The 20,960-nt window shown below is 34.6% G+C and overlaps 2 protein-coding genes across 4 annotated transcripts in view; one reads left to right on the plus strand and one right to left on the minus strand.

The window, feature by feature from the left end:
- Window positions 1–6,380, minus strand: part of LOC118198385 (uncharacterized) — a 148,854-nt gene extending 142,474 nt beyond the window's left edge. For both annotated transcript variants that reach the window (XM_085821826.1, XM_035370047.2), the window contains exon 1: window positions 6,172–6,380. In XM_085821826.1, the coding sequence (XP_085677952.1) occupies window positions 6,172–6,175 (4 nt within the window). In that variant the 5' untranslated portion in view covers window positions 6,176–6,380. The remainder of the gene's footprint in view (window positions 1–6,171) is intronic.
- A 220-nt stretch (window positions 6,381–6,600) lies between these two features.
- Window positions 6,601–20,960, plus strand: part of LOC118186899 (VPS9 domain-containing protein 1-like) — an 89,349-nt gene continuing 74,989 nt past the window's right edge. The window contains exons 1-3 of one of the 2 annotated variants that reach the window (XM_085821827.1): window positions 6,601–6,718; window positions 6,996–7,082; window positions 8,029–8,101. In XM_085821827.1, coding sequence (XP_085677953.1) covers window positions 7,011–7,082; window positions 8,029–8,101 — 145 coding nt within the window. In that variant the 5' untranslated portion in view covers window positions 6,601–6,718; window positions 6,996–7,010. Of the gene's footprint in view, window positions 6,784–6,995; window positions 7,083–8,028; window positions 8,102–20,960 lie in introns of both variants that reach the window. The other variant, XM_085821828.1, reaches the window with a different exon arrangement.

The raw sequence follows: 20,960 nt of genomic DNA on the forward strand, positions 1-20,960 counted from the left end.
CGCGGCGCCTAGTTTGTGCTATTATAGGATGTTTTTTTAAGTGAAAATAGATCGATGTGTACATGGGCAGAGCCAATGTAGTGCGCAATGCCGAGGTTGTGCAATTCTCTGATATTTTTAAGGTGGAAATAGATGGATGTGTACATGGAACCGAGCTTTGATGTTTTTCGGGCGAATACGGATCGTTGTTTACAAAGGAAAACAAGATAATGTGTGATGACGAGCTGTAATGTAACGTATTTTATATGCAATGTTTAACATAAGGTTTGTGTATTTTAAATTTGTATTGTTGTTTTAATTGTGAATTATATTTAAGACATCATTTTTCATTTCAATTGTATTTTAATGTTTTGGTTTTGATATGTTTATAATGCTTTCCGACTTACGATATATATCGATAGCCCGACGATCTACCCAACAGTAGCAAAACTGTAAACTTTGACCCTATAAGTAACTTTTACCTCATTATTATAATACGTAGTGTTTGCAATCGTAATCGAACTTGATAATATGAGTTCTTTGATAATAAAGTGTCTCACAAAAGTGATGGGACACTTGTGCTTTACAAAAGGAAACTGTAATAAAATAAATTAAAAAAACCTGTAAAAATTTTTTTTGGGTGTTTCATACTTAAATTTACTAACAATTATTACATCACATACATTTTCTCAAAATATTAATTTAATAAAAATACAATTGTTTAGAAAGGTGCAAAAAATGGCTCACATAAGTGATGGGACACCATTAGATACTACTACGTACTATGCAACAAAAATCGTCTGAAGTAAGCAATAAAAATAATTTTTTTGGTTTTTATTTTTACTCAAAGCAATTGGCAATAATTTATCGCAATCGTCTGGAGTATTTCTTTCCAGTTTGTTTTGAAATTTTTGTGTTTTTTATCTCTGTGCAGCCATGAATGCTAAACGAAAAGAAACTTTGCCTGAAATTCGAAAATTAGTTATTAAGTTGCAAATTGAACGTGGAAATTCTATTAGAGAAACTGCTGAAACCGTTAACCTGAGTCATTCAACAGTTTTTAATATCATTAAACGATATAAAAAGAATCATATGATTTAGGATAAAGAAGACCTGGCCGACCATCAAAGCTATCCAATGGACTAAAGCGAATTATCGTTCGAAATATTAAAAAAAATCCAAGAATGAGTGCTCCCAAAGTTGCTGCTGATTTACAAGCATTATATGGAGTAATTGTTAATCCTGAGACTATTGGAAGAGTAATTCGATTTGCTGGATATCACGGTAGAGCAGCCTGGAAAAAATTCTTCGTGAGTGAAAAGAACAGAAACCTCAGACTGGCTTTCGCAAAATCCAACATAAATAAGAATTCTGATTACTGGAATGAAGTTATATTTGCTGATGAGAGTAAATTTAATATATCTGATTCTGACGGTAAAATCTTGGTGTGGAGAAAATCCAGGATAGACAATTTATTAAAATCGGTGCTTCAAGAAGAATGGGGTAAAATCACTCCAGAAATCGCAAAAAAATTAGTCGAATCCATCCCAAGAAGATTAAATCATGTTTTAAAAGTAAAAGGAAATCCAACAAAATATTAAAACCTTTTATAAAGTAAAATTTTTGGATAAATATCTGATGGAAAAGTAAGTGTCCCATCACTTATGTGAGCCATTTTTTGCTCCGTTCTAAACAATTGTATTTTTATTAAATTGATATTTCAATATTTTGAGAAAATGTATGTTATGTAGTAATTGTTACTAAATTTAAGTATGAAACACACCCACAAAAAATTTTTACATGTTTTTAAAATTTATTTTACTACAGTTTCCTTTTTTAAAGCACAAGTGTCCCATCACTTTTGTGAGACACTGTATGTGTGTGTGTGTATGTGAAGCATTGCTTAGTGTTCCTAATTTGTAGTATTTATTTTCTTATAATATTTTCTTTCATTGCGAGAAATTAAATTTTTTATTTATTTATGTGTAGAATTCTAGTATGCCTGCCTACAGAGAATATAATGTGATTTAGAAATTTAAGAACCTGTTTTTCATTAATGTGAAGTTTAAAATTTTTAGAAAATAATTAAAATTGTCTACTTATTGGTATATAAGGGATTATGTTGTTACGTAGCAAAACGTTAATTTGTAAATATGATAAAATTGATATGTTCCAGAGTATTAATTAAAAAAAAACTTTTTTTTATTTGTATAAATGCTAAAGCTTAAAAATCTTTGAAAATATGGAAGCTGTATGAAATACAAGTATGAGAGACTGCGACGTTGTTTATCGTTGTAATAACTGGTAGAATTCGCTTACTGTATCATGATAATTTTAAATATAAACAATTTATTATACTTATTTTCAGTTACGCCTAAGCTCAGAAATGTAAATTTAAAGAATTTGATGTTAATTTACAATAATAAACAATTCATTATTTTTTTTAAAGAGAAAATACAAATTACGCGTAGCATGGAGAATACATTGTGACGTCACACCAAATTATTTATTAAAGGTGAAATAGCTAAAGGTTTCCGGTATTGTTTTTAAAATTACATCCTTTTAACCTTAATCATTTCTTAATATTTCTTTCTCTTAAAACCGTGTATAACAGTCATAAACTTATTTCTGTTATCCACGATTTCTGGTGAAATCAAGATGGCTACCATTTTTTTCAACACAGAGTTTCGTCAAAAATCTGGATGGCAACCATTTTTCAAAACAACGTATTTCATGTGTCTTGGCGCCAAACCAAATTCGCCAAACTTTGAAGGTGGGCTATACTAAAGCTGTTCCTTAATAAATTTACATAACAACAATAAATTTCAAGAATACCGTGTACACAGTGTTCTGCTTAAACTTCAAAAAACATCTACGAATTGCACAATCTAGGCATTGCACACTAATCAACAAAATAAACTAAAATAACTAAAATAAATTTCAAACAATTTAAAAAAAACAATAGCGACAGAAATTCATACTAAAAAAACAATGAACATAACATTCTACTAAATAAGAACAGAATAAAACAAAATGCATTTACCATGAATGAATGCTTCTTCAAATAGCAGAAATACCAATTTCAAACCTCACCAAAACAATTTCACCATAAATTTGCTAAAAGCATCTTCTCCCATTTCAGAACAACGATGGAAAAATATATAAACCACCAAATAAAACTCAAAATCGCATTTCCGATTATAAGTTGGCAACATCACTTTAGCACGCCACCACGTAATCTCTATCATATTAATACGACAGCCAGACTCACTATCCCCAAAATTGATACTATGTTTCACAAATAAATGTTCAAAACCAACTAGCAAATCCAAGTTTCCACGTAAAAAGAGTTGCCACAGAAACATCACCCACAAAACCATCGGAGAACAGAACATGCAATCACGCCAAAAAGCAGCTCACAACACATATTGCCACATTTGACAGCCTTAGGGCGCATATAAGAGTAGAGTTGAAATATGTATTTTTGATTATTTATTACTCTCCGTTTCTGTATTTTTGGTTACATGTTCGTCTCTGTGTGTTAAGACAGCGGCGAATTTTTCTGGTTAACATGATAGTTTGGGTAATCTTTGGAATATGGTAACAGGTAGTTTGGCGACATTTTGGTAAAGCGATAAAGGTTACTAGCTAGGACTTTAGCAGTGTACATGAATTAAGTCAAGAGTGTGCGCAACGCCATTTTTGTGCAATTCTGGGGTGTTTTTTAAGTGAAAATAGGTCGAAGTGTACATGGATACCGTGTATGTGAAATTCTTAAAAACGCAGCAACCAGTTTGCAATTCTGCACTTTCTCCCAATTTCGCACCTAATCTTCGTCATGATTAAGCATTTTTGTTCCATAAAAGTTCTAGTATAAGCGTAATTAGGCTAGCAGATTGTTGGAGAAAATGTTGAGTTAAAAAAACATGCTTTTACTTTATGGAAACAAAATGGCATCCAAAGCAAAACTAGCAGGTTGCTGTAGCAGGGTTGGTCGCCAAATTTTCGACTAAAAATCGTTAAGTTACCATAATCCAAAGATTAACCAATAGTTTTAATTTTGTTTTAGCTTCCTGATTTTGTTTAAGTGAAAAGAGATCAATGTGTACATGGACAAAGTTAAGGCAGTGTGCAATGCCTAGTTTGTGTAATTCTCTGATTTTTTTAAAGTTGAAATAGGCCGATGTGTACATGGACACTGAGTTTGTGTAAGTCTTTGACTCATGTTTTGGTTTTGTGTAGCGGGAAGCAGGATAGGCACCATCTTGAAATTGGTGCTGATCTTGGCATCAAAAAAGAGAAAATTCGCCAAGGGGTAACCAAGAATAAATTTTAACCATCAAACATTTGTATAGCATCATCAAAGAGCTTTTCCTTAAGTCCTATTGATCCTTAAATCATTTCTTTCTGCTATAATCTCTATTCCTTCATTAAATCTAAAAATTTTTGCATGTAAGGAAAGGGGGTTGCATGCAATATTGAAAATTTAAATTTGACTGGGTTTTAATATTCATCTTTTAGACAAGATCTTGTTTACTTTGAATACTTTATTCTTCATTATAAGTTTTTAGACAGGCAGAATGTGAACAAAAAGAAAGGTGAATCTTTACAGTAACTTGGTGATTTTTTGGCGACCAACCCTGCTACAGCAACCTGCTAGTTTTGTTTTGGACGCCATTTTGTTTTCACGAAGTAAAGGCATTTTTTTTTACTCAACATTTTTTCCAACAATCTGCTAGCCGAATTACGCTTATACTAGAACTTTTATGGAACAAAAATGCTTAATCATGACGAAGATTAGGTGTGAAATTGGGAGAAAGTGCAGAATCGCAAACTGTTTGCTGCGTTTTTTAAGAATTGCACATACACGGTATCCATGTACACGTCGACCTATTTTCACTTAAAAAAACATCCCAGAATTGCACAAAAATGGCATTGCGCACACTCTTGACTTTATCTACGTACACATCGACCTATTTTCACTTAAAAAGTCAAAGAAAATTGACAAAAATCCAATTTACTCTTGTAAAAAGCGCTAAACAAATAAGTGGGCGATTCTGCACTTTAGCAGCGAAATTGTTTCTAAATGCTTATTAGCTAAAATCATGATCGGAATTTTCCAAAAAATGTCACATTATAAGTCTTATGATCTCTCATTTCTCTGATACAAAATAATCTGTGATTCAAACTGTGTACTTCTCAGATTATTGCTAAAGTCCTAGCTAGTAACCTTTGTCGCCTTACCAAAATGTCGCCAAACTACCTGTTACCATATTCTAAAGATTAGCCAAAAGAAATGTTTAGAGAACAAGACAAAAAATGCAAGGTCTGTCTGTTTTAAGATAGGAGGTTTCGCAGGAATTTCCAAAAAAAATCTAGTTTACATTTGTTAAATTTTAAGAGAAAAGTCATTATAGCCATGTAATTCCGCCAAAAAATAAGCCCACAGAAGATTATCATTCTTCAAATGTTATGGTACTTAAATAATGATAGGCCAGTTTAACATTAAGGTTAGGCTATTATAAATCCATACTGCTTCAAATAACTTAACAGCATGCCTCTTAAAATTAAATAATAGTTTCCTGAATAATTTCCAGATTATAGTTTAAAATAATTAAGGTAACAAAATAGTTATTATTCGTCACAATTAGTAATAAATGAAGGTATTTTCATTATTAATTAAGGTTGCAGAATCGCCCACTTATTTGCTTGGCGCTTTTTATAAGAGTAAGAAGAATTGGATTTTTGTCAATCTTCGTTGACTTTTTAAGTGAAAATAGGTCGATGTGTACATGGATAAAGTCAAGGGAGTGCACAATGCTATTTTTGTGCAATTCTGGGATTTTTTTAAGTGAAAATAGGTCGATGTGTACATGGATACCGAATATATGCAATTCTTAAAAACGTGCCAAGCCGTGGGTGATTCTGCACTTTCCTCTTAATTAATATATGTAAGCAAGGGTAATATAAAATAACTTTGCACTGACTACATTAAAAAATTAAATTGGTCTTCCTCGAGATACATTTCAGTAGACGCTCAAGCAATTCGCTATTTTGTAATAAAATTTTGTTATTTTTAATAGCAGGTAGTCTAAGAATACCTGTTAATTTTAACACATACTAAGGCATTTTCTTGGAATTATTTATAACAATCATAGGGAAATTCGAATTAATATTACTTGGAATACTCACCCATAATGATGAGTCAAATGGAAAAATAATTACAATTACTATGTTAATTTCATGTAGAGCATGGCTAAAAGCAATCACCAGTGATCTTATAATTATATAAATTATGGAACATATTATATTCTGCTATAAATTTACGCATTCTACAGAATCCGCAATTTGTATACGTACAACTTTTGGACGATATTACAATTTCGCGCCAGCGTATGACAACAGTTAAAGTGGCAGTTATTCTGTGTAAGGTAGAAACCTGTTTTCGCTTTCAGTTCATTAAATGTTTGAGATTTAAAAGTACATCATGATTACTTTGCATGCTATCTAAACAAGCTTAAAATAATATTGGTATTATTCTGTTTTTGTACAGACATTTAACTTACAAAATAAGATGATCTATATTTTATGTGCTATTATATCGATTCATACTCCTCTGGATTTCGATTAAGGGGGAAGGAATTTGTTTACATAACTAGCGTATCTGTAATAATAAAACGCTAAATTAATAAAATTATTGGACTTCTGTACTATTTAACTGGAATGACCGTTTAATAAAGTACTTTATGAAAAAAATTTATTTCTGGTGTCGCGTAGTTTAAGTTTACATATTTATTTTACGTGGTACTTTGTTATGGATGTTGATTTTATGATTCTTTTTTTAAAATTTAATGTGAAATCATTTTTTCTTTGCACATATCAAAGGAGCGTGAAACTTTTTATTTGGATTTGTAATAGACAATGTATAATACTGAAGTCATCATGTAATAAATTGTATGAAAGATTCTCGGAAAATACTTTGTTCAAACTAAAGTACTTAATTGTTATATTTTCAGATTTCTTTGTATGAGATGGAAAATCGCTCTCTAGCTCTAAGGCATGTCTCTGAAGCCTTGCAGTTGGATAGTAATGGTTTCCATCAAGTAAGTAAATTGTAAAAGGCATTAATTGAGGTTTACATAACACAGTATCAGTCTGTACTTAGGTACTTTTTATTCTTTAGCTATAAGTTACAAGTATTAAATTTTAAATTTATTAGAAAATTAAGTGTTTTCGTTGGTTTTGGTAGGTGGTTCTTGCCATTGTCACAGAGCAGAATATCTGAGTGTGTGTTATATCTTCTGTATCTAAAAACATCTCTCCCCCCCCTTTTTTTTTTAATTTTAATTTTTATTTTTAATTTATTTATTTTTGTTGGTGTTGGTAAATTAGAGCAAAAATAAACAAACGATGTTCTGAAAAGCGTAACATTTAAAAATAATGCTAAATATGATTTGAAGCAGTAGCATATGCATGCAAATTGCACAAATACAAGCTTATCATGTAATATTTGTAAGTTATTTTTGAGAAAAAGAAAACAGAAAATTTTCTATGGAAGATGTAGGTCATACTGTGTTTACCTATGTATTTTAACACTGCAAGTTTTATCAGATTTGAATTTTTTTAAAAAAAATTATACCATTTGATAAGGAAATTATTGTTGATTAGTTTAAACATGCAATTTATGCTTAGAAATAGTATAAATTGCATGTTTAAATAAGTAATAATATAGTTTATATTTAGAATGAGTAATTCCTTCCACTAAAGACTAATTATTATTTTATATTTTATACATTTAATGACAAAATATATATCCTTAGAAACTGAAGTCACTTTTTCTGCATGTATTTAAAAAATAAATCTGAAAAGGCTTAGAAATTATATTTTGGTTAGCATTGCTCTCCATATTACTTATGAATTTTAAGGGTCATAAGTATAATTTCTTTCTTCCCCCTCTCATTGATAAAGTTTCATTGAACTATGCATTTGATAAAAATTTTGCTGATACAGTAGATAATTGTCTGCATAATTTTTTATTCAATATTTCAGGCTGCATTTGCTAAATATTTACAGAGTCTCCACATTCTGACTACATATTTAAATGATTTATTCATTGCCTTAGGTAAGTATTAAATCAGTAATTCACTTTCAGATTTGAGAAGACAGTAGCTATGTTATTTTGTGTGTATTTAGAAATGTTTCAAGTCTGAAATTATTTTGCTGTGTGGTCCATTCATGTTGTAATAATACTAAACCTGCTGGCTTTGTTTTTTCACCATATGAAGAAATTTTGGCTAATCTTTGGAATATGGTAACGGGTAGTTTGGCGACATTTTGGTAAGGCAATAAAGGTTACTAGCTAGGACTTGGATATAGCTAGCAGTGTACATGGATATATCAAGAGTGTGCGCAATGCCATTTTTGTGCAATTCTGGGATGTTTTTTTAAGTGAAAATAGGTTGACGTGTACATGGATGATACCGTGTATGTGCAATTCGTAAAAACGCGGCAAGCAGTGGGCGATTCTGCACTTTGTCATAATTTCAAACCTAATCTTCGTCATGATTAAGCACTTTTATTCCATAAAAGTTCTAGCATAAGCGTAATTCGGCTAGCAGATTGTTGGAAATGTTGAGTTAAAAAAAAAAAAAAAAAAAAAAAAAAAAAAAACATGCCTTTACTTCGTGAAAACAAAATGGCGTCCAAACAAAAACTAGCAGGTTTGGTTGCCAAATTTTCGCCAAAAAATTGCCGAGTTACCATAATCCAAAGATTAACCGAAATTTTCACTTATGTCCATAATTTTTTGGGGTCACCTATTTACTTGTTAGTTTGTCAGATTAAATATAAAAAATACAGGGGGAAATATATTTCAGAGACCCCCTTGACGAAAATAAGCCATTTTTTGGCACCATTCCTGTTTTTGTGCAATGCCCTCCCAAGTAAAATGCTGTCCAAAACATAATGCGGTAAAAATATATTTACGGGTGCTCCTTAGTGATAATTGAACATTTTTGGAAGTTCATGGACACTGAGCTTATTCATTCTGCGACTTCTTATTTTGGCTTTGTGTAACGGCGATTTTTTAAAACAAGTCAAAGATTCCACAAACTCAGTATCCATGTACACATCGACCTATTTTTTTCTTAAAAACACATCTGAGAATTGCACAAACTAGGCACTGCGCATTCCCTTGACTTTGTTCATGTATACATCAATCTGTATTCGCTTAAAAAGTCAAATGAGCAGCCATAAAAATATGTATATAATCTCAATAAACTACATTTCAAATCGAACAATGAAATAACAAACAAAAAAAAGGGAGGGAATTCATTTAGCACTACATAAAGGAAATATCTTCTTACCTTATTTACAAATTTCCCTATCTTCAGTGAAATAAAATTCCTGAACAGCATCCAAAAACTTCCTAAAATTATCTGAACTAGAATCAGTATACTGGCGCCGCCACATAAATTCATGAAAATAAGAGTAAAAAATATCCTCCGTAGTGCAGGTATTCTCCGACATTGGACCATACGCATATCCTTCCTACAAATGAGATACTCATAATGGCAGTTAAGTAAACCTTCATATGCACACCAATTAATGCTTTTTTCCCTTTCATTCCAAATGGTACAGAAACTTCAAATTAATATTACAACATTCAGCCATTTTATCATGTAAACGACAAATTAACAATGTACTTCTTACTTCTTATCCAGAATCCGTCCCATCATACAAATTCACCACAGTCATGCAACCAACCGCAATTCCGAAAAGTAAGAATCAAAAAAATTCTTCATAGTGCCGGACTGTTGGTGGCATTTCTTTCGAAAATCCTGTTTTATTACACCACGCATATATTTGATACTTTTAATATAAGCTCCGGTTTCAGGATACTTAGATGTCAGTGCATGATTTACTGAGAGTGAACCAATCCATTATCATAAAGACGATATTATGACTTCTAGCAATCAAATATGATCGTTGTTCCAGGTAAGATGTATGGAGATTTCCGGTTATGTTTTACCACCAATCCTCGAATTCCATATCACAGATTATGTTCTTACTGCATTAATATAAATATTAACAAGACATAGTGCACAATAAAAATTAAGCTTTATTTCGGAACTTCGCGCACACTGCCCGACAGCCTGCCTGTTTCGCTCTGCTCGCTACTTGTAAGAAATTTCTCCTCTAGGGTTGCCACACTTATCAGAGGGCGCAAGGCACGCTCCTTATCGCCATCACCACAGAGTTTCCCCCCAGTTCCTTTAATGACTATTCAAAGGAACGACATAGGTTATGAAATTATCTTAGAGGATCCGTACTGTCGGGTATTTTTTACATGATTACAAAATTAGAATATAAAATTAGAAAAGATCAAAATGCAATTCAATATATAACAAGGTATTGACACATATAATAAACATGAAATAACAAGAAATATGTTAAGATATGAATTTTAAAAGAAATGTTTTAAATTGTTATGTAAGAAGCAAGTTTCTTAGGGAAGTGAACATATCTTCCCGATCTGGTGACAGTTTGTGTCTTAGAGAGTTCGTTTGCAGATTTATTCTGCTGAACTGTCTTTAAGTCTTTATTTGTTTTCAGTTCAGGCAAATTAGAGTCCGAAAGCAAATAGGCTGGTTTCACACGGTCTATAGACACAGTAGATTTCAGACCGTTAATATCAATTGTGAAAGTTTTGTCCGTTCTAGAAAGAACTTTATGCGGACCTGTATATTGTTGCGTGCGTACGGGTTCGTTATGAAATGAATGCACAAGTCCGATGAAAAATGAACAAAAATTTATTGTTATCACAACAAAAATGCTTAAATTTCCTTAAATATTCGTGCAGTATTACAATATCTCACAGTAGTTTTCTTTTAACTACTCAAATGTCCAATAGAACATAATTCAAAACAGCTAAAGAACGCTAATCCGCAAATTCGCTACAATCAACAACAGTAGTTTTCTAAACAACAACAAACTAAGCAACTACTAACTACAAACTGAGATGTTTTCCTCCTTTTATAAGATTTTAAAATCACGCGCTAGAATTTTCCAGCACTTTCTCGAAATCAAAAAGAGATATTTATTTATTTAACGCACGCGCTCTTGTATTTTTAATTTTTCCGGCTTAGCTTTCTTTTAATATTCGTCACGCGCTGCACTGCGCGAGAAATAAAACCATTTAATTTATAATTGAACTAACATTAGCTTTTTAAATACCAAATTCGTAACACTGCCCCCTTCCCAAGGACTGCACGTCCCGGGCAGTACAATCCCTGGACAGGAAGCTAAACTTACAACTGTGGCATAAATGCAATTGAGGCATAAACATTACATTACAATATCAAACAATATAAACAATAAATGCAATAACTAACTTAAACAAATCAAATGCTATCAAATACTAAATACAAAACAAATACTAAATACAAATCAAATACTAAATACAAATCAAATACTAAATACAAATCAAATCAAATACACATTTATAAACAAAAAAGACCATGGTCTGATACTATTTACAATTATTTACGTTACGTACTATGGCCATAGTAATGAGCTAACCTGTCGTAAGAGTTCGAAGACTCACGGATCCGAACCATGACGTCATTTAGCCTGTTTAGGATTGTGTGCGAACCATCCCAAGGTGACTGTAAATCAGGCCTGACTCCTTTTCGTCGAATCGGGTTCCACAACCACACCTTGTCTCCTTCGTTGGATCTATGTCCAGCAGCTCTCGTGTTGTATCTGGTCTCCACTTTCTCCGTCGCCAAGTTCACTCGCTTTCGTGCGGAACGGTGCATCACTTCAAAACGGGCCTTGACATCTTGGATGTGTTCCTCAGGCGATGAAGGCGCATCCGTACGGCGATGAAACAGGCGGTCACAAGGCAGACGAAGGTCTCGACCGAAGAGCATCTGAGATGGCGAATAGCTGGTAGTCTGGTGTTTCTTTTCGACCCTAGCATGATTTCGGCTGTTTCTCGAGCTGGTTCTTTCGGACAAAGCGTCGGCATTTCCAGGTGAGGATCCCTTCTTAGGATGGATAGTCATGTCTTTAGATCCTGAAAGCAATTTGTTGTTTTTCAAGTCTAAGGAAAAATTGTATTTCCTTAAAAAGTCCAATCCGAGTATGCATGGATCTGTAATATCCGCCACATATGCCGTGTGATGGTAGGCGGCACTTCCAAACGTGATGTTTACGTTTAACTTCCCAGTTATGTCGATCTTGTCACCAGACGCAGTCTGAAGGGTAACACAGGATGGCGTCCAAATAAGTTTATCTTTAAACTGTTCAGCTAAATCTTTCCTAATGATGGTAACATTAGCTCCTGTGTCAATGATCATACTGCAAGGAACTCCATTGATATTCCCATTGATGGACAGTCCGTTATTGTTGCCACTCACTGTATAAATTTTAAGAGCTTTAAAACAAGGTTTTTCACTATCTGGCAACCTCCGTTCCTCGATATGGTCACTAATTTGTTTGCTGCGTTGTTGCTGGGAAATGGTCTTATTTTCCGTACCTCGGGGTGTTCTGCAGTTTCTGCGTATGTGGCCTTCAACTCCGCAGTTCCAGCACTTTAGAATTAGTTTCTTTTCACTTCTGTTCCGTCTCAAGCCACTGACTTGTCTGGTAAAATCATCTGCTTTATATTCCGTACCCTGGGGTGTTCTGCAATTCCGCCTTAGGTGACCTTCACTACCACATCTCCAACACCTTAGAGCTACTTTCTTCTCGCTCCTACTCCGTATCAAATCTTCGACTTGTCTGGCTAAATCATCTAAACGAGCCATCAGTTGATCCACTGGCTCATGGACTCGCACAGCTCTAACTGGGTAGCGATCTCTACTAGTTGCTTGCTGGGCTGCCTCGAATTTCATGGCGTACACTAGAGCACTTTTTAAATCTTTTACATCCGCCATTCGTAGAGCTTTCTGTATTTCAGTATCTCGGATGCCGTCGATAAAGTATTGCAAGGACAGGATTTCCCTTGTTTCTGTCGGGCATTCCGAAAAGGCGAGATGGGACAGCCTTTCAACATCCGCGGTGAGCTCCTGAAGTGTTTCGGTAGGCTTCTGTTGACGAGATTTTAATTGGAGCCTGCTGTAGTCTTTTAAACACTTCTCCCCAAAGCGCAACTCCAAGGCACCGGACAGAGCTTCGAAATCTAACCTTTTGTTTTCGGGAAGAGTCTGAAGGATATCCGCTGCGTCGGCTCTTAGAGAAGCGGCGAGATGACAGGCCTTAGCTTGGGAATCCCATCCATTCGCATCCGCCACGATAGAAAATTGTGTCTTATACACCTGCCAGGAGGTCTTCCCATCATATGTGGATAGCTTCAGAGGTGGACGAGCAGGCATTGGTAAGAATTTAAAATCATCACTCCTGCTCCCTGCCGACGCTACGAATTTCTTTAAAGTATCCATTTCTTTGGCAACTGCAGAAACTCTCTCATCAATTTGTTCTTTTACAGAAGAAACTCTTTCTTCTATTTCTTCTTTCACCGAAGAAACTCTTTCTTCAATATGTCCAACTTTATTTTCAACTGCGTCAATTCTGCCTTCCATAGCTTCAAATTTATTTTCTATTATGCAAGTAATTTCTCTTTTCATTTCTTCTTGACCAGCTTGAACGGCTTTCATTTCGTCCTTAACGGATTCCTGGCCCAATTTCATTTCTTCCTTAACGGATTCCTGGCCCAATTTCATTTCTTCCTTAAATGATGCTTGGCCAGCTTCCATCTTTTCTTGGAATGCAGCAAAAGCACTAATGAGCTGTCTCAATTGTTCTTCCATCGCTCTTGTTATTGGCATTCAAATCCCACTTCTGACACCAAAAATTGTTGCGTGCGTACGGGTTCGTTATGAAATGAATGCACAAGTCCGATGAAAAATGAACAAAAATTTATTATTATCACAACAAAAATGCTTAAATTTTCTCAAATTATCATGCAGTATTACAATATCTCACAGTAGTTTTCTTTTAACTACTCAAATGTCCAATAGAACGTAATTCAAAACAGCTAAAGAACGCTAATCCGCGAATTCGCTACAATCAACAACAGTAGTTTTCTAAACAACAACAAACTAAGCAACTACTAACTACAAACTGAGATGTTTTCCTCCTTTTATAAGATTTTAAAATCACGCGCTAGAATTTTCCAGCACTTTCTCGAAATCAAAAAGAGCTATTTATTTATTTAACGCACGCGCTCTTGTATTTTTAATTTTTCCGGCTTAGCTTTCTTTTAATATTCGTCACGCGCTGCACTGCGCGAGAAATAAAACCATTTAATTTATAATTGAACTAACATTAGCTTTTTAAATACCAAATTCGTAACAATATGGTTGGCACAGAGGTGGCTTTACTCGATCGACACGTAAGTATACATGCGTACACGACTTTAAGGTAGCACTTACGTAACATTTTTCTTGGCAATGTGCAGATGTTGCTATTGGATTCAACTGTTGCATTCTATGCCGAAGATTCGTGATAAATTGTGTGTCATACGGAGATATCTTAGATGACGTTATCATATCACTAGGCAGCTTGAGAGTTGTGCCGTACACCAGTGCAGCGCAAGATGACTGTAGATCTTCCTTTACGGCTGTCCGAATACCAAGCATAACAACTGGTAGTGTTTCAGTCCAGTTATTGGTCTCGTGAGCCTTGAGAGAAGATTTTAAATGTCGATGAAATCGTTCAACAATGCCGTTGGACATTGGATGATAGGCTGTTGTTGTGATTCTGTTTGTACCCAAAATGCGCGTGAATTCTGCAAAAAGTGCGGATCTCATTTGAGAACCTTGGTCTGTTGTTATGATCGATGGGCAGCCAAAACGAGATATTCAACAGTTGAAGATGGCTCTGCAAATGGTTTCCGTTTTCATATCCGGGATGGGAATGGCTTCAGGCCATCTGGAGAATCTATCTATTAGAGTCAAAAGGTACACGTTGCCTTCTGATGGAGGTAACGGTCCGACGATATCCATATGGATTTCTGAAAAACGTGCATCAGGAAGAGAGAATGTGCCCAGTGGTGCTTTAGTATGCCTAGTAATTTTCGATTTTTGGCAAGATTCACAGGATTTCACCCAATTTTTGATATGACGTTTCATATCGGGCCATACATAACGAGAACAAATAAGCTTCGTAGTAGCTATAATTCCTGGATGTGACAGATTATGCAGATGATTAAAGATGAGTCTGCAAAAGGAATTCGGAACAAATGGACGAGGAATGTCTGTTGATATGTCACAAAGAATATTACCATCAGAATATTGGCACGGTTTAAATTCCAGTTTCAAAGATGATGTGTTGTTTTTGAGAAGGTCTTGTACCTCCGGATCATGCCTTTGAGCTTCCGAAAATTTTTTAAAATCCAAAAATGGAGATTTTGTTATGGAATCAATTTCGATTCTTGAAAGAGCGTCAGCAACGACGTTTTTTGAACCTTGCACATGCCTAATATCAGTAGAGTACTGAGAAATAAAATCTAAATGGCGCAATTGTCGAGGTGAACATTTATGAGGGTTCTGTTTAAAAGCGTATATTAACGGTTTTTGATCCGTATAAATTATAAAATTTCTGCCCTCTAACATGTGTCGGAATTTCTTAATTGCAGAATAAATAGAAAATAATTTCCTATCGTACGCGGACCATTTCTGTTGACTTTTATTGAGTTTCATAGAGAAAAATGCTATAGGTTCCCATGTTTGTTGAGACAATTGCATAAGTGTGCCGCCTATTGCGACGTCTGAGGCATCTACCCAGATGCTTAGCTGGGCTCCGGGAATAGGGTGTCTCAAAAGGGTAGCCTGAGCAATGGCATTTTTGGCAGCAATAAAGGCTTGTTCAGCATTCTCGTTCCAATTTAATTGTGGGGATGAATCCTGAACGAGATTTCTTTTTATTCATATAGCCTTCTAACAATTTTATTAAAGGAGAAAGAATACGTGCTGCTTTAGGTATGAAACATCTGTAAAAGTTAAACATGCCTAAAAATCGGCGAAGCTGAGTGAGAGTGGTAGGTTGAGGAAAATCTAAAATACATTTGACTTTGTCAGGAAGAGGTTCAATTCCGTTTTCACTAAGGTGAAAACCTAAGAAATCAATAGACGTTTGACCAAAGGTGCATTTTGAAACATTTATGCAAAGTCCATATTCCTGAAGTTTGGAAAATAAAGCTTTCAAATGCCTGCAATGTTCCTCAGAATCTTTAGAGGCTATGAGCAAGTCATCGACGAAAGCGTAAACACCTTCTAAATCCCACGTGACTTCATCTATAAAACGTTGAAAAGTCGCGGATGCATTGCATAAGCCGAATTGCATATGGGTACTTTCGAATAAACCGAATGGTGTGCATATGGCGGTTTTGTGGATGTCGGCTGGGTTAATTGGTATTTGATGGTATGCCTTAATCAGGTCGACATGACTAAAAATTTTAGTACCGTGCAATGCAGCAGTAAAATCGGCTAAGCATGGAATAGGGTATTTGTCTTTTATTGTTTGAGCGTTCAATGCTCGATAATCTCCTACAGGTCTCCATTCCAGACTTCCCTTTTTTGGAACCATGTGAAGTGGGGATGCATAATTGCTGCTCGAAGGTCTCAAATGCCCCAATTGCATCATAGTTTGAAATTCTTGTTTTGCTATTTTTAAGCGATCTGGAGCTAACCGACGAGGTTTTGCAACCACAGGTGGACCTTTAGTTATGATATAATGAACGGTGTTATGTTTAACAGGTTGGTTAGGATCTGGTAATCTAGTAACTGAAGGAAATTCTTTTAAAATTTTGTGATATGGTGTATCACTAAATACAGTTTTTACTGAATAAATGCTTGCATTTTTCACGCAACCGATGGTTTTAAAATGCGTTTTTAAATCTTTGAGACATTTGTTTCTGAGATCAGGCACCAATTCAAAGAAATGGAGAAAATCTGCTCCAAGAATGGGTGTACTAACATTTGCTATAAGAAAAGTCCATGTAAACTGTCGTCTTAATTTGAAATCCAAAGAAAGTGTTTTTTGACCATAAACATGAATAGTAGAAGAATTAGCAGCGAAAAGTGTTTGTTGGGACGAATTCCATTTTTGAGAATTATTTGCTGGAAGTAAGGACACGTCAGAGCCGGTATCGACCAAGAATGAAAGGTTTGTTCTACGGTCACGAACGAACAGGCGACGTGAAACTTGAGGCAAAGAATTAGTCGCCTCTATTCTTTGTTGGTTTCGTTTCCCTGCCATGAACAAGGTTTTGTACATTTGTCATCTCTACACTTTTTCCCAAAACGTCTATGATACCAGCAAACAGAATAATCTCTCCTTTTGGAATTGCTTCTTTCCTTATTGCGATCTCCGCGATTTGGTGAGTGACCACGAGAAAGAGAAATGCGATCAATACGTTTGTTTAATTTTTCTATTTGTTTAAATAATTTATCCTCAAGAGACTGATCGACTGTGCGAGAAACGGCACAAGTCCCTGGGGTTGGATTTACTTCTAAAATTCTGTCAGCAATTTCTGCAGCTTTATCTACAGTTAAATTGGAAACCGCTGCCAAAATAGACTGAACAGTCGAAGGCAAACGTTGAAGGAATAATTCTAACATTAAGTTATCAGGGACATTTAAAGATTCTGCTCGACGTTTCATATTTCTAAGCAAATCGGAAGGTTTTCGAGAGCCTAATTCTTCTCCAGATAATATTAATAATAATAATTCTCCAGATAATTGGCGAATTTCTTGCTGAGAAGATTCTCCTGAACGATTTATTAACTCAGTTTTGAGCTTTGTATATGGATCAATAGGGTCTGGTTTCATAAGTAAATCCCGTACTATTGATGCAATATCTGGAGGAAGATGAGCAACTACATAATTATATTTAGTAATGGATTCTGTGATAGGTTTGGGGGTGGCAAGAGCAAAGATACTTTCACACATAATAAACCATAAAGATGGGTCTGATCGGTTATAAACCGGAATTTGGACGGCATGAACATCAGACATTGTGCAAGGTTTTTAAGCCAAAATAAAAGCAAAAATTTAATTTAAGAAAATGAAATTAAATGATAAGTAGAAAACAGAATTATAAAATGATCTATAATTACTACTCATCTGTGATCCGGAGGACGAAAACCGATGTAATCCATTACTTCTGGTTTGGAGATCTTGAGTGATGGCTTGTAGTCAAAACCGAAAGTGCTTGAGAACTGTTCATACGATTTAACACAGTCCGGGTTACCATTATGGTAATTTCCGGTTATGTTTTACCACCAATCCTCGAATTTCATATCACAGATTATGTTCTTACTGCATTAATATAAATATTAACAAGACATAGTGCACAATAAAAATTAAGCTTTATATCGGAACTTCGCGCACACTGCCCGACAGCCTGCCTGTTTCGCTCTGCTCGCTACTCGTAAGAAATTTCTCCTCTAGGGTTGCCACACTTATCGGAGGGCGCAAGGCGCGCTCCTTATCGCCATCACCACAGATGTACTGTTGAATTACATCCAACAAAGCTTCTTTTCTTCTGTCCTCAACCACTCCCCCCCCCAAAAAAAAACTTCTACTCTCTCATTCTATTCCACAAAACACTTGCTTTCCATCCGCTCTTTTACCTCTGTTATATTTCCTTTTACCAAATTTACTCTATTTCAAGAATCACACTGGGACCCCCAATCATTTCACCTTTTCGAATACGTATGTCAGCACACTCATCGCTACAAAAGTTCATCCAATCAGTTATAATCTTATCATTATTAATATTTAATTCGGTTTTAATAATTTTAGTATTAGCTTCATGCACCCATATCCATGTAGTCAAAATCTCAATAATACTGAAATAATTCTCCTCAAACCATGATTCCTTTCTAATGGAATGCTTGGTATGGTGAGCATTTGAATCTTTCTTGCGACAAATCCATTTACAGTGTAAAGCAGAAAATAAGCAAGGTACTTCCTAACTGACATCCAGCACAGAAATAAGCCACAAAAAATGTTTTCTGACTATTCAAATTCACCGCAATTTTGCATTACAACTAATCACATCGTGATAGAGTTTCCAAAACATACACCATAAAATACTGAGATTACTATAAGTGAAACAGAAACTTGGCGATATCCAAGGGTACCCCGAAATATAAACTACATGAATACAGCTTTTTCTAAAAACTGTTTTAGTTAACAGTTGTATTTTCATAAAGGCTGAGTTGCTTTGAATACAGAATTTGTACAATTCTTTGACTTGTTATTTTGGCTTTGTGCAAAAATCTCTGCTACTCAAAGCCAAAATAACAAGTCAAAGAATTGCAAAAATTCGGTATCCATGTACACATCAACCTATTTTCACTTCAAAAAACATTAGCAAATTGCATAAACTCGGCATTGCGCACTCCCTTGACTTTGTCCATGTACACATCGATCTATTTTCATTTAAAAAGTCAAAGGACCAGCCAACAAAAAATATATAATCTTAACAAACTACATTTTAAAATAAACAATTAAATAACATAAAAAAAGAAATTTATCTTAGCACCACACAAAGGAAATATCCACTTACCTTGTTTAGAGATTTTCCTGTCTTTACCAAATTCCTTAATAGCATCCAAAACTTCTTAAACTTATCTGAATTTGTATACTGGCATCACCACATAAATTCACAAAGATAAGAGTAAAAAATATCCTCCATAGTCCCAGTATCCTCCAACATTTGATCATACGCATTTCCTTTCTACAAACAGGACACTGATAATGACTACTAAGTAAACCTTCATTTACACACCAATCAAATAATGCTCTTTTCCCCTTTCATTCCAGATCATATGGAAATTTCAAATTAATCTCGCCACATTCAGTCACTTTACCATCTAAACCACAAAATAAGAAACAAACTTCCTAATCGACAGACGCCACAAGCCCTCACAAATCTTTTCCTATCATTCAAATTCACTGCAATCACGCAGCCAATTATGTCATAGTAGGGTTTCCATAACATTCACTCAGTTTAGCATAAAGGAAACAACAACCTCGTGAGAATACAAGGGGCACCCTAAAATCTACTCTAACCTTGATGTAAATTCTTATGTCCAGTATTAAATAAATTGTTGTGCTCTTGCACACAGTATTCAGAAACAACCAAATTAGTTGTCAAACCATATGCTTTTCTTTCATTTGCAACTTTTTATATTGCATCTTCAGATGATTTTATTAATATTTAGTGATATTCAGGGCTATTCTTTGCTGTACGGTACCCCTTGGTTTTTGTCTGAAAAAATCGCTAAGTGGTATTGGTTGTTCGTGAAATCTGGAAGCCCGCTGTGCGAAATAGGTTTTTTGGTAACCCTAGTGACTATGATGTTGCCGAAACTAGCCTTTTTTTTAGTTTTTGTCTTTAAAATAGGGTTATTTCTGCAAATACCATCAAGCGTGTTGTGATAAATATAGATTTTGGCTATTTTTTGTAATAGTAACCCTTTCATATGGACCCTGGTTTTTGGTTCTTACCATTCTTTTCAATTGCTGTGTTTGGTTTCACGTGTGTGGTAAGGTCTTGTATTTTGAACTTGCTATTAGTTTTCTTTGGGTACCATTATTTGAGTATGTCTGAGGTGCCTAAGAAGATGAACGGTGATGGGTTGGATTATCATGAAATTGTGAATTTGAGTGTTTTGTATGGGTTGGATGATGGAAAAAAGACGTTTTATTTTTGCATGAAAGCTGGTTTAATTGCTGATAGATAGGAATGAGCTGAAATGACGAAAAATTTAATTTAATTGCTTACCTGGAGGATGAAGGAGATGGCGGTGGGAAGCCTAAACATATGCACATGAAAAAAAGGTATGTTACAAAAATAGACGTTTCATTTATTTATTTGTCTCTGTGTGTTAATTTTTTGTTAAAAGATTTGTTGTTTAATGCTTTTATGATAGGAAATGTGTATTTTTCGTCTCTGTGTGTTAA

The sequence above is a fragment of the Stegodyphus dumicola genome, chromosome 8 (assembly GCF_044657685.1).
Source record: "Stegodyphus dumicola isolate Sdum_Otavi_A_Nest chromosome 8, ASM4465768v1".
NCBI lineage: Eukaryota > Metazoa > Arthropoda > Arachnida > Araneae > Eresidae > Stegodyphus > Stegodyphus dumicola.